We start from the raw sequence: 17,249 nt of genomic DNA, 5'->3' as shown, positions 1-17,249 counted from the left end.
CAACTCTAAGATTCTATGATCACCACAGAGGATAAGAGCTCTTTCAGATAGGCATGATCACAAGATCGTAAAGGACAATCATAAAGGTAAATTATACATGATTTTAACTATGCTACTTACACCCATTATGAGAGGGACTTACTTCAAAAGAAACATGCATAGGATTACACTGCATTGTTTACAAGGAATTTGCAGTAAACAGTGCTTTGGTGCAACACGAATCAGGGAATCCCTTAATAATCCTTGCCTTGAACTCCCTGGAATTTGGTGCTCAATGCCTCAAAATGCCAACCAAACAAAAAACCCCACATCTGCATAGATCCCACAATTCAATATCCAGAATGATGCAAGAAAGGTCCTGAAAGCCCAACCTATATTTGCATGAGAACAGTATTACTCCCACAGTCACTGAATGAGCACTTGTTCAGATCTATAGACTACTTGATGGACACACTGCCTGCCTAGTCCAAGGAGCTGTGTTTTGAAAGTTGAGCCAAATGAAAAATTTGATTTCTTCTCTCTGTGTCCCTCTCTCTCCTTTTTTTTTTAAACCACTGCTTGGGAACCTCTATTTCCATGAAAGCAAAATAATCTCCGCACACATTCTGACTTGCAGTCTGTTTTTGTTTTTTTTAATAATAGCCTCCGGTAATCCAGTGCAGCAGCTCTGCCTAAAATCTGTAGAACTGGTGCCTTTGTATCCTGTGAAGAAATTACTCATTTTAGCAAGAACTGTTTACAAACCACTGTAGTGATGTAGGAAGCTTTGTTTTGGCTGCTAGCAAAGGAGACACTGTTTGCACAGAAAATCAGGGGGAGTACAAATGTTAATCTGACTAAAGAATTGAATCTTGGATGCATTTGTTCATTAAGCCTAAAACACTCAAGTGCCAAGACAAACAGGGAGGCAAATATTATAATCACATAAATAAACTGACCAAATTAAAAGAGAGGGAGCAAGCAAAGGGACTAGCGATCTCCAAGCTAATGCTTAGAAAAGTTTACCAAAGGACCCTTGGAACACACGCCACTGGCTACACCCTGAACAACAGCAAGAACAACAAAGTAAAGCATTACATTGTCAGGCTTCCATCCTTTTGAAAACCTGCCATGGGAGAGCCACACAACAAAGACAAAACCAACCAGGTCCGCAACCAGATATTTTGTGATGAGAGGACAGAAAATCAGTGCAAAATTCCATACGTAAAGTTAGTCTTAAACATCTGAAGTGATGTAATTGTGCACAGGGTAGGATGTCGCCTGCACCTTTTTCTTACATCTCCATCAGATATAAAGATAAAATTTCAGAGTGTGAGACATTCCTGGGCCAGAAAGGGCATTCACAGGCCATTGCAATAACAGTTCTGAATTTAGCCTTCCTCCACAACCCTCTGTGCTACAACTGGTGCCTATTTGTCTTTGGTAGACACCACAAAGAACTACTCGGGGGTGCCACTATTGGTTGGTTTCTTGAAGGGGAATAATGGAGAAAAAACTCCCCACAAGCTTCAACATTATGTTCTTTGGCATATGTATTTATTTAGCACCATATACGTGCATTTCATTTCATTCATCTGTCACTTTTTTTTACAATAAAAAGTCTTGAAGCGACTTGGTGAAAATAAAGTGCAAGAAAATTAAAACAATTTAAACCTAGGGAGGGGAAAAATAAATCACAGACAAAACCAACTACATAAGATGCTAAGTCCTGCCTACCCCCTAATAGGTGAAAAACCCCATAGGAGGCAACGTAGTGCTTTACAAAGAATGGGCATGACAGGCCCATAACCCAAGTCTTACAATCTGAAAATAAAGAGGAAGGGGGGAAACTGAGGAAGGGCCAGGAACGGTTAATATGTGATTATTTCAACTCTACATACTTAGGCTTACTTAACACAATGGCTGGTTTGTTAAAATTTTGAGAGCATTTTTGTGGTTACTTTCTAGACATCATAATAACCAAAGAGGTAGGAGTTTCAGATGAACAATCTCATGGACTGTGAAATACTTTTTTTGGGGGGGTGACTATTCCCCCTCCATGTTGCCCACATGAAATTTCCTATCCTGCTGAGGGTCTTCAATGCCTTTTTCAGATTCATTTAGTGCCAAGTTTATTGATCTTTGCATCTAACAAGGCAGAAAAAGTACTGTTGTAGCATTCACTTTTTAATGTCTTTTAAAGAGGATAAACTGCTGTAGCTCCACTCTGAAAACAGAGAAGACAATGGCGATATTCCAACTCTGGCAGGTGACTGTGAAGGATTCAGGAATTGGTTTTAAGCTCAGAAGTAACCCCACTGATGTAACAGGATCATGTAAGCACCTCAATATTTGGCCTTAACACTTTACAGTAGGAGTTGTCAACCTTTCTAAGCGAGAGGGCACGTTTCAAATGTTGAGGAAAATGTTGCAGATGCCCATCACAAAATGGCTGCCCCAGGGATGGGGTGGCAAGGCACAAAATAGTTGCCATGGGTGTGGCGTAACACAAAATGGCTGCCACATCTGAAAGACCAGAAAAAGTGACAGGGCCATAAAAGGTGTAGGCATGTCCCTCAACAAAGGGGGAAAGCCAGCCACCACTATGCACTGTGGATGCAAAGTTGGAGACTACAAAAATTACTAACAGCAGTCTCATGGACACTGGAAGTTTTTAACATTGGTTGGATGGTCATTTGCCAGGGATTATTTAAATTATTTCTGTGATTGCAGGAGTTAGACTAGATTAACGCTAGGGTCCCTTCCAATGCTACAATTCTCTGATTCTATGATAGAAAAGAATGGCATACTGGCATACTATCTGAGAGCAGAAGAAAAAATAGACACATGCAAGATAATTTTTAGCACATAAAAAAATCATTCATTGCAGGGGCAATTCCTTCCTTCCTCAATCAAAAGGCGCCTTTGCAATGTTATAATGTTGCAAGATTGCCATTTTGTATGTTGCAAACCAATTGCGGGGGGGAGGGGGTTAAGAAACAAAAACAATCTTTTTATCTTTGGTGTATTTTGTATTTTTAATCTTTGAAATAACAGCAGACAAAATGTACCGTACCGCGTTACCAAAGCTGCAAGAACCCTCAATCCAGATAAAGTTGCTCATGACTAAGTCCCCCTTAAAATAAATAAATTGTCTTGATTCACTTAAGCCCCATCAATTTCAATAGGATTTGGCCACAACAGCTAACCTTACCTGGATCACAGCCAATCTTTTTAGTTTCCCCTTTTTGATTGCAAACTCTAAATGCTGGCTTTTCACCCATAGCCATGATAGGAAATCACATTGCCTGAGGTTTGGGATTTCCTATGATACAGGAAATCCAATTAGTAAGTGGCCTAAATTAAAAAACAACAACAACATGTGCTATTACATAAAAGGCCTTAAGCAAACATCTCCTAAAAAGAAGAAAAAGAGGACAATTAGTCCCCTCTTTCAACTGTTTTGCATTATTATCAAACACCATCCCTCAACACAGATACGAGTTACCTTCAAGTTGATAAATAATACATCCGATTTAGGCCCCAATGGTTTGGAGAAGAAACTGTGGTTGTATTATAATGACATGTGCACAAGAATTGGCCGGGGAGGGGGGAGAGAATAAACCAGCCTCATAGGCAGAGAGAGCTCGGATAGAGCACATTGGCGAATAAACTCAAAACACCTCAGAGCTACCTTTGGCAGGGGGGAGCACATAACAAGGATGCAATTTCTACCACTTCTCTGAACTGCTTCTAACATTTCAATGCATCATGCAAGCAGGTAAACCATTCTGTCTCCCTGGTAAGCAAATCAAGGAAACAATTTAAGCGTTCAGAAACTCTGCTCACCGCCAAAGAGACATGAAATGATCAGCAAGCCAGTTACACTTGACCAAGGCCAGGGCTTTTTTAATGATTATTATTCAAAGGGAATCCACAGCCTAACTTATTCCTATGAATAAAAAAAGGGGGAAATGTTCCAAGCTATAGGAAATGGTGTGTCTTGGAAAAAATGAGGCTTAAGCCAAATCGTGACAAGTTTTAATGTACGACGTTAATATTACGAAAGCCAGCACAAAACTCCCTTGCTATTTATAAGGTGTTTAGCAAATATCTGTACGGTACTAACATTTTTGACCAATTAAAGAATGAAAAAGAACCTATACATTTTGCCCGATGGAAATTGCCATTACTGTACAGAGTAATGGGTGTTCCTACAACTTGAAAATTAGTGGAAAGTTACCTTGGGTGGTACTGACATTTCCAAAAATACCAGAGGAGTACATTGGGGTTTCTTGGGACTCCCCCCCCCCTCCAATGAATTAAACAGTAAAGTGGCCATTACTGAAAATGGAGGGGAGAAAATTATATATGGCTGCCAAGTACATTCCCGTCCAAAAGCTGGCGTGTGTATTAAGAACAGACCAAAGACCCATCTGGTTCACCATTCTGCTTTCTACAGTAGCCAATCAGAAGCCGACAAGCAGGACACAAGCACAATAGACCTCTCCTGCTGTTATTCCCCAGTGACTTGTGTTCAGAGGCATGGGGTTCTGGATATTGAAGGTAGTATATAACTAGCATGACTAGCAGCCATAATCCCTTTAAAACAGGCATGGGGAAACTCAGGCTTGGGAGATCAAGCACATAGCCTTCCACACTTCTCCTCCCTCTGGCCTTCATCCCAGACTGAACAGGCCTTCTTTCTCATAGCAGAGGACTTGATGCACCACCTCAATCTATCAGCAAATCTGTATGGATAGGCATCACACTTTCAGTCACGCCAATTTGAAAGCAATTAGAAGCTGAATATTAAGCTGGACCAATAAACCAGGGGCATGAGGGCTCGTCCACACTTCCGATTGTGCCATGCCCAGAAAGCACAGGTCCAAGCGGTTTCCCCCTTTCCCCACTCCTTTCCAAGGGAAAACCAGCTCTTTAGTGATAGACCAAAACAAATGGCAATCTGCAGAAAACCCAAGTTGCTGTTTGCGCTAAAGAGCAGTTTTCCCCAGGGGGAAAGTAACGGCCAGATGAAGTGTAGGTAAGCCCAGAGTTTAAAAAAAAACAAACTGCCACAGTTAAAACAAAAGCTTCGGTTGCTTCGTCAATAACATTTTTGTCTCCCATTCAGTAAGTGCAATTTTAATGCTATTAACTTCCACTGGAAAATGCTCTTTTATTGGTTGGCATTCCCAAATTCAACCAGACTAAGATGAAGACAGCATGGAAAGGTATATAGCTCATTGGAAGGGCTGTAACCCAGCATGAGAGGATGTGCTTTGCCTGCAAAAAAAGAAAAGGTCAAATCTCTGGCATCTCCAGAAATGCATCCTGTCTGAATCCCTGGAGAGCTGCTGCCAGTCGGTGTAAATACAGAGCCAGCTGAGTCATTACAAAGAAAATGCAAGTTTAATTGGCTCTACCTAAGGCAGCTCCCTATGTTCCTAGCATGCACACACACACACACACACACACACACACACACACAAGCCCCCTTCAAGTGTTCCACAGTGGCACCTATAAAGACAAGGCATAGCGTGGGGATGGGTGCATCCTACTGCTGTTATTTTCGTCACATTAAATGTTGTGGAAGGTGAGAGCAGCAGGGATCCTTTCATATTCATAGAACCTCCCTGCACATTTTTGAAGCCTGGTTTTCCAGGGTTCTAGAACACACAAGGAGCCTCCACGGACACAAAGGGATTCCTGCTGCAGTCACCTTGCATGAGCTGGAAGGCCAAAAAAAGGAAAAAATAAAGAGCAGGGAAGAAATGGAACATTCATCCTCACTGTCCTCCCTTCATGTGCTTAAGGTTGTCACTTTGGGATACCCAAAGATTGCTAAACTCAATGGTGAAAGCAAGTATCAGCATACATACACGTGAAGCAGTTTGCAGTATCAGTTTGCAGTATCTCAGCAACACATTTCACCAAGGTTCACCACTGGGGGCTAACAGTACCAGAAAAAAGTCCCATAATCTAGCCTGACCATTGCATTAGACTTTTGATGCACCAAATTTATACAGAAAGGCATTCTGCAGAACTCTCAAAATGGCTTTTAAAAAAAAGGAATTGGGAGTAATTGGTTTTGAAGCAAATTTCAAGTGTGCTAAACTAAGAATTACAATATACTCTTCTGCATTTATATAGAGGCCTTCCTACAATCTATAAGGATATCACATAATTTCATAAGTCTGCCAACAGGGCTGTCAAACAGCTTCCCTGACTGGCTCACATGCGCGAATCTTCCTAGAATTGGTTGACATATATTGTATATATGGCATTAGGTATAAATGCAGGATTCGTGGGGTTTTTTCAGGTTTACGCTAATGTATAAGACTGAATTGCAATGAAATGTAATGGGTAATGGAGAGCAAAAAGACAGCTGGCAGTTTGGTATCTGGAAGCTAGATAGACAGGCATCGTTCACTTTAAGAGTGTGGTGGATACTTAACTGCCTCACAGAACAGAGGGGAGGGGAGGCCTGCTCTGCTACTTGGAACAATTCACATAATCTGTAGGAAATTCCACAGGTTTCTCCTCAGTTTCCAATCAGGAAGCCATGAGTTTCTAAATGAGAAGTTGGGCTAGAAATCCACTCCTCAAGGGCCCAAATTCCACAACCTCTCGTGAGGCTAAGCCAAAAGACTGCTTTGCAGGTTGGCATAATTCTCTGTCTTTTTCAGCCAGCCCTTCTCCACCCAAGTACACTCTTTAACCTCTGACTGCAGCTGCCCTCAAAGCAGCACAGAAAAAGAGTTCAGCCCTATGTTAATGTTTGAGTGTGTTAAAAAAAAACAACCTCAGGCTGCATTAGTTTATTTACAAATCTAGCACTGGGGGGGGGGGGGTTTCCCACCAAAAGCAAAAGCAAAAAAGAGGGCAAAAGGAACACAGATTTGACCGTGATAATTTGTACATCCACTTTTTCAGTAAAAATTATTGCAATTTAAATACAAATACTTTACAATATTTATTTCTTTATTTGTTTGTTCACTCATTCATTGTTGCAATAGGAGCCCATCACATCCAAATTTACAAACAAACAACATTACAGCAAAGTCAACAAAGTTATCGAACTATGTGCCAAAGGCTTGGACAAAAAGAAAGTTTTTCATGCTGCATCTAAATGTGGCCAGTGCGGGGGAACAACCAAACCTCATTCAGGAGAGAGTTCTATAATTTGGGGGCAACCACCAATAATCCCCTGACCCATACCACCACCATCTTTACACATATTCTTTGACAAAGCAGGACTGGCCAACCCAATCAGGTGGAGCACATATTGCCCATAATTGGTCTAGATCAGACCTTTCTGGCCTGCTGTCCCTCAGGTGCTTTTGGACTACGGCCACAGCTGGCCCAACCATTAGGCAGTGTGACACAGCTGCCTCAGGTGGCAGATTAGGGGTGTCATGAAAGGGTAGCAAATTGTTAGTTATTTAATTTATTATTGTTGCAAAAACACAACAATCTTGCATGACTTTTTTCTCGGGTGTCAAAATGACTTGATCAGCCTTGGGTACCATGACTGGGGATGAAGGAATGACATCATTTCCTGCAGTGCCTCAGAAAATAAAATATTTGGGAGGCTTTTCCTGACTACAAGTCCCATCAGTCCTAGTCAGTATGGCTATAGTTACAATAACTGTAGTCCAGCAACATATGGAGGGCCCCATGTTTAAGAAGAAGTCTAGTCTAGGTTATCCATGGTGAACAAAGCCACAGTTATGCATATGCCCATTCAATCTATACAACCAATAAATTACAAACAAGTGAGAAGCAGAACAATTGTGTGAATCAGCTCATCTTTAATTAGTATACTGCAGCATGAACAAAGTTGGAACAATATTAATTCAGCGGCCTACTTTCTTTGATGCATTTGATAAAGTAGAGTTGCCTATGAATGCCTGTATCACAGCAGTCTAGCCTTTACCAACCTGGCGGCCTCGTGATATTTTGGACTACAACTCCCATCAGCCTTAGCTATGCTGGCTGGGGCCCTAGGACTGATGGGAGTTGTAGTACAGGAGGGAACCAGATTGGCAAGTCTGGTCTTGGTGGCTGTGAACCAGAGTAGCTTCTCTCCTGTAATCTGTTTAAGCATCCAATGCCTTATGCTGAAATTAACAGGTCTGCTGTAGAGTGAATAATTTGATACAGCCTTACAATCTAGGGATGGTTGTGGGTGGCCTTCCTCTGTAGGGCAGGTGTGGGGAAGCTGTAGCCCTCCAGATGTTGTTGGACCTCAGTCCCAGGCAGCATAGACAATGGTCAGAGATCATGGAAACTGTCATCCAACACCACCTGGAAGACAGAAAATTCCCCATCCCTGGTCTAGAGTCTGAGGCTCCAGACCCAAGCTTCTTAGCATTCGAACTTAATAGAAAAATATGGCAAATGCAAGCAAATAGAGAAGGAAAATATACAAGCATATATGCTTGGTCCAGGAGGGTTAAGAGAGCATGACACCATCACTAGAGGACATAAGGAACACAAACTATATTTCCAAACCAACCATATATGGCATACTCCACTAGTGAGGGTTCGCCTGATTAGAGTTACAACTGGGCTTTATGCAGCACAACACAGCCATGTTTCTCACTGCAACAGATGCAATTAATCATTTCTGTGGCTCAATTGTGCAAAATTGCCAGCATAACTCAGCTATCACAGGCAGAGCCTTCTTATCACACAAAAAACACTACTTTTCAACTGGACCCAAGCTAGGAAAGCTTAAGCTTAATCACCTGATAACTATCACTTCATACAATTTGGCTTTTTAATACTAGCCATGTCCCTTGTTACACAGTCATGCAGATTGGAGCCAGATAACCATTACGACTTCACAGAACCAAACCAATCTGTATCCTGCACTTTCCCTCCAAAGCAAGCCTCTGCCTTTATTTGGAGGAACGAGAGCACACTACTGATTGCATCAGCACCAACCTCAAATGCAACTCCATTTCTCCTAATGAAACTCCCAAATCAAGACAAGATTTAATCCAATGAGAATCAATGCAAAGGTTATGGTCTAGTTTCTTTTTCCTGTTACATTCTGTCAGGCCCCACTGGACTATTTTGATATCTCAGTTTATAATAAAACTCTGTTTTGGATAGGAGCAATGTGAAAGAAAGAGGTATGGGTTTTAGAAAGAGGCTTGTTCAGAGTGACTCAAGAGACAAGAGCTACACATCTCGTACTGGCTAAGAGTGCAAGATGCTTCCTGCTGAATGCAATCAGTTTTCATTCAGAATCATAATCCAGCTATGGAGATAAATTTGCACACACCTTTTAAAGATGGGCACCAAAATAGTTTCTGCAGAAGTGCCAACACTCAGCCTGCTATACTTGGGTTGTCTGAATGCAGCCGATTATCACAAAAGCTCTTTAGCCCAGAAATTCTTTGCTTCCTCTGCTGAAACACTGGGGAAGTTGCTCCATATCTTCAGTCTGATTGCCTTCACCAAGGTCAAACTATGCTAGCCAGGACAAATGGATGCTCCTACAATTAATTTCCTACTTGGTCTTCCTAGCAATCAGCAGAGCTGCTGCATGGTCTACTACCGTGTGCACAGCTTGTGTGTGTTGAACAGTAGTCTTCTCCTAGTCCAGCACAAAGCCTTAAACAACCTGGGTCCTGACTGCTCTCTTACAGGGCAGCCTGTGGGGGTAAGATCAGCCAAGGAAGTTTTCACGTAGCAATACCTTTCTCTGTGGTTCAATCAGTGGCAAACACATGGGAGAGCCTTATTAGTGGTGGTGGAGCCCCAGTTCTGGAATTTCCTTCCCACTAAGATACAAATGGCACTAATGTTGTTAAATTTCCAGTGCCAGTTGTTCACTTAGGCTTTTACTAGGAGTTTAATGTCAGACTAGTGGGTTTAGATGTGTTTGTACAAGTTGTGCATAAAAACAACAGCATGTTAAAAGCAGGTATTTGGTGGCCCTTTCAATTGTATTTTAATTGTGATCAGCTCTGAAGCTGGTCTGCAATGTGGAATGGTAAAAAAGGTGAATTTAAATAAAATAAAAAATAGAGCTATTTCCCTATAACTTGAACAAGAGTCTGACTAGAGTCTACACTTTCTAGGCGGTGCTTTTCCCGGCCAAAATTCTAGGATCCCATTAAATTAAAACATTTCAATAAACCATCAGCAGAGAACCTTCCCACCTGGCCTTCTGGGATGTTTCAGCCAAGCCACACTCACCTGCCATCATATATGAATAAATGTGAAAACCCCACCCCCACGAAACAGTAAGTTATGACCTTCAGAGTTTCAGCGGGAGGTACCAAGAAAATTGAAATGCCACTCATTAAAAACAAGAAGAATTAAATGATGTGCTAACTGTGCTGCCAGGGCCTGAGATATGACACCCCATATACCAATATCATTTTCCAATCTAGTACAAGTGCAAAAAGTTACAGAATCGCTGCACCTGCCATTAATTTGAATAATAATATTCCCTTGCATGCAGTGTGCACTCTGAATAAATAACTGCAGAACGCATCCATTGGCTTATTTCATTTGGATCTCCACCTTAATATGTACTTGGAGTGGAAGGGGATGTCTGACCTAGACCACCACAGCCTCAGCAAGGTTTCTATATCATATGTCTTCAGACCACGCCCAAGCGTCTATATATACTACATGTAAAAACTATGTGACTTAGGATTTCCAGGTTTCGCTGCACTATAGAAATTTAATTTAGGCTTTGAAATCAAGAATGTTAAAAAGGGTCCTTCCTACATAATCTATCAAATCAAGCACTCTTGGCTCCTGTTGATTTGAGGAGGGTGGTGTTTTTTCTTACTAAGTTCCAGCCATTTACAGACTTAATATGTAAGCCCCTCTGGGGTGCTGTTTCAGTAGAAAGACGGGCTAGAAATCAAATACAGTGGACACTCGGGTTGCGAACGTGATCTGTGAGGGAGGCACGTTCGCAACCCGCAGCGTTCGCAACCCGCAGCGTTCGCAACCCGCATTGCCACTTCTGCACATGCGCGGGTCACGATTCGGTGCTTCTGTGCATGCCCAAAGTGTGATTTAGTGTTTCTGCGCATGCGCCGAAACCCGAAAGTAACCCGTTCCGGTACTTCCGGGTTCGGCGCAAGCGCAACCTGAAAAAACATAACCCGCAGTGTTCGCAACATAAAGTATGACTGTAAATAAATAAGATAAGATAACTGTAGCAAGTGAATTGTCATCATCAGTTATCAGTATAACTTGATTCAGTTATTTAAAAATAATATACCTAGGAAGCACACGCACCCCCTCAAAAAAAAAACAAAATGATGTCCTCAGGGATATTGTTCCCTCACAATTAAAGAAAAGGAGTCTCTGCTCTGGTTTGGTTCACAATCCCTAGTATTCACAACACTTTATATAAAAAGAGCAGTTGCATTGATTCACTGTGCCTGCTCTGTTTGAGAAGTGCCTGAAGGTATGTACATTTAAACAGCTCAAGCGAGAGTATTCTGGGGTGTTTTATTTACCAAGCTGCGATATAAGCTCTACTGATGGCAAGACAGGACTTAAACATCCAAAAGTGTCTGCAATTGCCAGTAAAATTATTTCACATACATTCTAGCACAGGACACTAAGCTAGCTGGTGAAACATTCCACTAATGTGTGTTTAGCACCTGCATTTGTAAATTACCGGGGAGGAGGGGGGTGAACCTCACTCCCTCTAGAAGCAGAACGTGTCCACAGAGCTGACCAGTGCAATTCTGCAAAAATTCCCAACCAGTTACGATATCCCGGCACACAGCAACAGGCAGGCGAGTCTTGTAAAAATACTTTATTTTTAAAAAAAACCTGTTGCTGTAGGAACAATTGGCAAGACTTTCTTATCAGCTGTGTTAAACTGACAGTTGGCAAGTGGCAAAAAAAATCTCTCTATTACATCCTCTGTAGTGCATCGTGGGAGAAACAGTAAGGCAGAAGACAGCAGGCAGTAAGTGAAAAGCGAGTTCTTTTTCAAGCAATCCTCCCCTGCCCTTGTTGCTGTAGAAAAGCCAATCGTAGGTTCACAGCCAAGGAAAGACACATGCAGAAAAGCATCTATAATGAGTTATGGAAAGAAGAGAAGATTGCCTCTGGGATGTGTGTGGATATGGTTTTTTTCTGGAATCTTGCAATTTCTGATAGCAATTACAAATGCATACTACTGTACCATGGCAAACATTTCAGAAATGTAGGAAGAACAGAAAGTGTGCACATATGCCATCCCTGTGTAAACTCAACATAAGATTCCTTTCAGTGAGCGGTAAGGCTTACTTGAGAGTAAACGGGAAGAAGATTCTGCAGAGGCAAAAGTTAAGCATCTTTAAAGGTCCCCGCTTTCCTTGGGAAACAAATGGGCACCTACTTAACCCCTTCCTTGAAAGCAACCGTGCTTAAATGTGCAATCCTCCCTCTTTAAGTCTACACAGAAACTAGCCCCACTGAGCTCAATTCTCCTAGGTAAGTGTGTACAGAATTTGAGCCATAAACATGCTGAAAGCACCCTACGTTGGAAAGCACCCTACGGAGTTTATGAAGCTTAACCAACAGCCTAAAAAAGATATTTACTCAGATGCATGACTCCTCCCCCCTCCAGCTGTCGTGTCTGACTACCCAAACTTGTCAAATTTGGCAAGCTAGCTTCTCCACTAGTCCCCAGTACAATTCTACCTCCTGGCAGGAATACAGCTAGCTACCTACCACGCTGGTGCCTTCTAAATGTTTTGTGCTACAAATCCCATCATCTCTGACCATTGGTCATGCTGCCAAGGGCCAATGGGAGTTGTAGTCCAAAAGGTATGGAGGGCATCAAGTTTGAGAAAGGCTTCTTTCTAACCTGCTATACTACAAGTGAAAAAAAAGCCATTGCCATAAAGGTGGCTTCTGAAAACCCTCACTCTACAATCTGGCCACAGCAGTGACACCGTCCTGGGCAAATCCTTCCCCTCTCCACACACACACACACACCCAAAAAAGTGCAAGAAGCCAGCCAGATCTGCTCATTTTCACCCATTTCTTGATGAATCCACCAAGCGTTGCCAGCAAGGCTCTCCCTGATCCAGCCATGAGAATTCCGATCCCTAACCCCATATATGTAACAGCAGGCAAGTTGATCTTTCTCCTCCACCTCTGCTGCTGCAGGGATCCAGCTTCTCTAGGCAATGGTGCTATGCAAACCCGACTTGTTGGAGACCGCGGGTGGAAAGGCAGGATATAAATATTTTACATGCAACTAAACAAAGATTTTAAAGCTCCTCACAACACGCTTCCTTCTGGGCGACTGAAGGTTTGCCCACCCTGTTGGAGATGCACTTTGCAGCAAACAACACAAGCTTGTGCTTCTTTGCTCTTTCCTACCACCACATTAATCCACAACATTCTCTCTCTCTCTCTCTCTCTCTCTCTCTCTCTCCCCTGCCTCCCCCTCCCCATTCAATTCAGCCAGATAAATAACTGTGGGCTAGAATTTTTTACTTCAACTATACAGAGCCGGTGGTACAACCTGACTCAGTTTACCACCTTGTCAAGGAAAGAGAATGATTTAAGGCAGCTACATATATTTGGTCCATCTAGCTCAATACTGTCTATGCTGACTGGCAGCGGCTCTCAATGATTTTTTTTTTAGGGGGGTGGAATCTCTCCCAAAGGAGACTCAGTCTTTGAACTTGGGAACTTCTACCTGCCAAGCCGATACTCCACCACTGGGGTAAGGTCCTTCACTTAAATGGGTGCATAAATGGATTTTATTTACAGAGCTTTTCCTCTCATACAAGTTGGGCTATCGGTAGCAGTCCCTGTGGGCTATCTATAAAGCAGAGTAAAAAAGCAAGAAAAACACTAGAAGCAAGTGGTGTTGGGGAGGAACAGGGAGCCAAGGGTATCTGGGGTTGGGAAAGCTTCGGCAGCTTGGTACTTAGAGCAATGGGCTTTGACTGGAGACACCCAGGTTGAGATTTCCACTGGGCTGTGAAGCTCACTAGGTGACTTTGGGCTACTCTCTCTCTCTCATCAATGAATATCTTGCAGGGTTGTTGTGACCATCAAAACAGGGAAGGACCACGTACAATGACTTGACCTCTTTGGAGGAAAGGCAGGAAAAACTGCCAATCAATAAATCAATCCCACTTCTGAAACCATATTTCTGTATTTTAATGCTCCCACCGTGAAGCAAGTCCCGTGGAGTTAACTTTACAGCAAGGGTGCTTAGCGTTGCAACCATCCTTACCATCGTTTCCAGTTTGAGGAGGAAATCACTGCAGGAAAGTGCCTTTCCTTCAAGTAACGAGAGAGAGAGGCAAAATAATGGGCGGAGTCGTCGCCCCCCACAACCACCACGGCAACCCGAAGAAGAAGAAGAAGAAGAAGAAGAAGAAGAAGAAGAAGAAGAAGAAGAAGAAGAGGAGGAGGTACAAGAAAAGTCCAGGTGTTTGGAGTCTCCTCCGGGCCCTTCCCGGTGCTGATGCTGCTGCAGTGGCAGAGGCGGCGCAGCCGGGATCTCCTCCAACGTCTGCGCGCACATGGCCAGCAGGTCGAAGCCGGCGAGAGGAACGAGGCGAGCCCGTCACGAGCAGCAGGCGCCCCCGCTCGGGCCGCCCATCTTCCCAGAGCCCCGGCACAGCTGCATGATCTTGCCGGCGGGATTCCTCCCCCCTCCAAAAAAAAGGAGCTCTCGGTCCCTCGCATCCTTCCCCGGACCCACCACCACCCTTTCACCCCGATCCCGACCTCTCTGAGCCTCCCCTCCCGCCCTCGGAAGTTCGCCGTCCCCTCGCGAGCGACCCCCGGCGGGCGACCCGGCTCTACCCCCCACCCGCCAGCCTGGCCGTGGCCTCGGAGGAGGTGCTCCCTCGCGCGCCCCGCCGCCGCCGCCGGACTCGGCGCGCCTTTCCTCTCGCCTCCCGCCACCCGCGTTACCTCCGGCACCGGAGCCAGGCGCTGCAGACGCGCCAAGTCCCCGCGAAGGGCGCGCGCGAGGTGGTGGTGGAGGAGGAGGAGAAGGAGAAGCCAAAGAGCAGCCGCCCTACCTGGGTGCAACATACTTTGGAAATAGAAGATGACGAGCGCGAAGGAGCCCAGGCAAGTGACCAGCACCATCCGGCAAACGCGGTTCATCCTCATCACTTCCAGCAGCGCCGGCTTCATGGCTTTGTCCCGGCGAGTGAGGCGATGGCGAGGCGGCGAGAGGAGGAGAGGGAACGGGAAAGGAACCGGCCGGGCTCCCACGTCGAGAGTTGGGAGGCTGAGGAGCCTCAGGAGCGCGCGAGGAGCGGCGGCGGCGCCAAGACCGGCCGGCTAGCTCAGCTGGCGGCGTTGGCGCCGGCGGAGGAAGCAGCAGCAGCTGCTGGTCTCTCCTCCTTCCTCGGCGGCGGCGGCTGCTGCTGCTCTGGAGGCTACCTTGGGCAGCGGCAGCAGCAGCTTGCCAGCGCTCCTTCATTTGGCCGCGAGATAGTCCTCGGCTGGAAGGTACCACTCGCGCCCGCGGTTCGGGGGCGGCGGGCGGGGCGCGAAAGGAGGCGTGCGCCGAAAGAGGAAGGCAAGGAGAACCTCGCGCGGAGGGAGCGGCGTGCCTCACCCTCCCAGAGAAGGTGGTCGCGCCCAGCTGTTTCCCCTGCGCGTCTTGCGGCTTTCCTCGCGGTCCTAAAGCGGCTCATTTTCGCTGGTTTGGTGGCTGCTGCGCAGCGCGCAGACTGAGATGGGGGTCGGGGGGTCGGGAAAGAAATCCCCTTTCTTCATATCTCCTAACGGGTTAAAAAAAAAAAGAGTTCAAGGAAATAAAGTAGGAGCGAGGAGTTAATGTCTTGATCCTACTACCGGGACTCATCTCTCACGGTCAGGCCAGTACAGTAGCTCAGAGATAGAGCATCCCTGCTCTGCGTGCAAAACGTCCCATGTTCAGCCCCTGACAGCTCCAGGCAGGGCTGAGAGAGACCCTGACCTCAAATCCTGGTAGAGCTGCTGCTGGTAGGAGCAGCTCACAAAGCCCATTTATTCTGAACTACAGTATTATTCCTTTATTAACGACAATGATTGGATTTCTTACCCACCCTTCCCCAGAGGTCCCAGGGCAGGATGCACCAATATAAAAAAGGCAGTATTAAAATCAGTTTAAACAATTTGCAAGTAGTGCATTTAATGGGATTTGTTTCCAAATGAATCAGCCTCAGATTGCAGTCATGAAGGAGGAGGACAGCCAGGTAAAGTCAAGGCCATTTAAATAAATGGGATTAAGCACACCTAGTTCTTCACACTAGGTGTGACATTTGCAGTTTTGATCCATGTTAGTCTTGGGTTTTGAGTTAATTTAATATATAATATTTCAGAAATGCCTCTATTAGGACCACCAAAATAGTAGGGATTTTGGATTCTTCTTTCTTATGGAACAACGCAACTACTTTTATTTTTTAATAGACCATGATTTGGAGTGCAATTTTCACATGGCCTAGGGGTGAAGCAGCTGTTGAAGCAAAACTTCAGCAGCAAGGAGGCACATTTCCACTTTCAAAGGCACACCAAATTGATGGTGTATGTAAAGCAGGGATGAGGAACCTGTGGCCCTCCAGATGTTGTTGGACTCCAACCCCTGTCACCCACAGCCAGGATGGCCAATGGTCAAGGATGGTGGAAGCTGTAGAACAAAAACAACAAGTTCTCTATCCCTCATGTATACTGAAGACTGTACACTACACAACACACACACACACACTGAGAGTGTGGAGTAGTGGTTAGACTAGGATGAGATGTTGGCAGCGGCAGACCTAGGCATCTAAAATTTCAGTGGTACCCTGTGCAACACCAAAATGCAGCATGCGCCCCTGCCTCTTGCCTTCTGTTGGACTTCATAGTTGTGGCACCTGCTGCGGCACCCCAGAAGCTTCACACCTGGTGTAACTGAACCTGTCATGCTCCCCCTGCCTTTGGTGATGTAAGTAAACCAACAATGCTTGCAATATATTACCTGAATCAGTGTGGGGTGATACACCGAAAAGCAACCTCTTCTTCATCACTGATTCCTCTCTTTTAGTGACTACTGGTTGGTAAGGTAGATCTCTTCCTTTGAGGTTTTACTTCCTTCCTGTGTCCCCTAGTCCTGCACACCCACTGCAATATATTTTCCAAAGGCAAAAAATGAGGACACCCTGTTTCTGAGAGCTTGGGCCAGTGATGATCTCTTAGCAAAATCTACCTCACAGGATTGTTCTGAGGACAAAATGGAGAGGGGGCAGGAGAGGGAGAGAACCATATATGCCAGCTTGACCTCC

General features: G+C 44.7%; 1 protein-coding gene across 9 annotated transcripts in view; it reads right to left on the bottom strand.

Moving 5' to 3' along the window:
* The window catches only part of LOC117053660 (carbohydrate sulfotransferase 11-like), a 115,891-nt gene extending 100,406 nt beyond the window's left edge, over nucleotides 1–15,485 (bottom strand). For 4 of the 9 annotated variants that reach the window (XR_004427428.1, XM_033161619.1, XM_033161621.1 and 1 more), the window contains exon 1: nucleotides 15,030–15,485. Coding sequence is in view for 8 of the 9 variants with exons in the window: in XM_033161615.1 (XP_033017506.1) it covers nucleotides 15,030–15,424 (395 nt within the window). In the remaining variant the exon portion in view is untranslated. Of the gene's footprint in view, nucleotides 1–15,014 lie in introns of all 9 variants that reach the window. The other 5 variants (XM_033161618.1, XM_033161617.1, XM_033161616.1 and 2 more) reach the window with 2 other exon arrangements.
* Nucleotides 15,486–17,249: the final 1,764 nt, after the last annotated feature.

This window comes from Lacerta agilis, chromosome 10 (assembly GCF_009819535.1).
Source record: "Lacerta agilis isolate rLacAgi1 chromosome 10, rLacAgi1.pri, whole genome shotgun sequence".
Taxonomy (NCBI): Eukaryota; Metazoa; Chordata; class Lepidosauria; order Squamata; family Lacertidae; genus Lacerta; species Lacerta agilis.
This window is presented reverse-complemented; position numbering and strand designations above follow the sequence as displayed.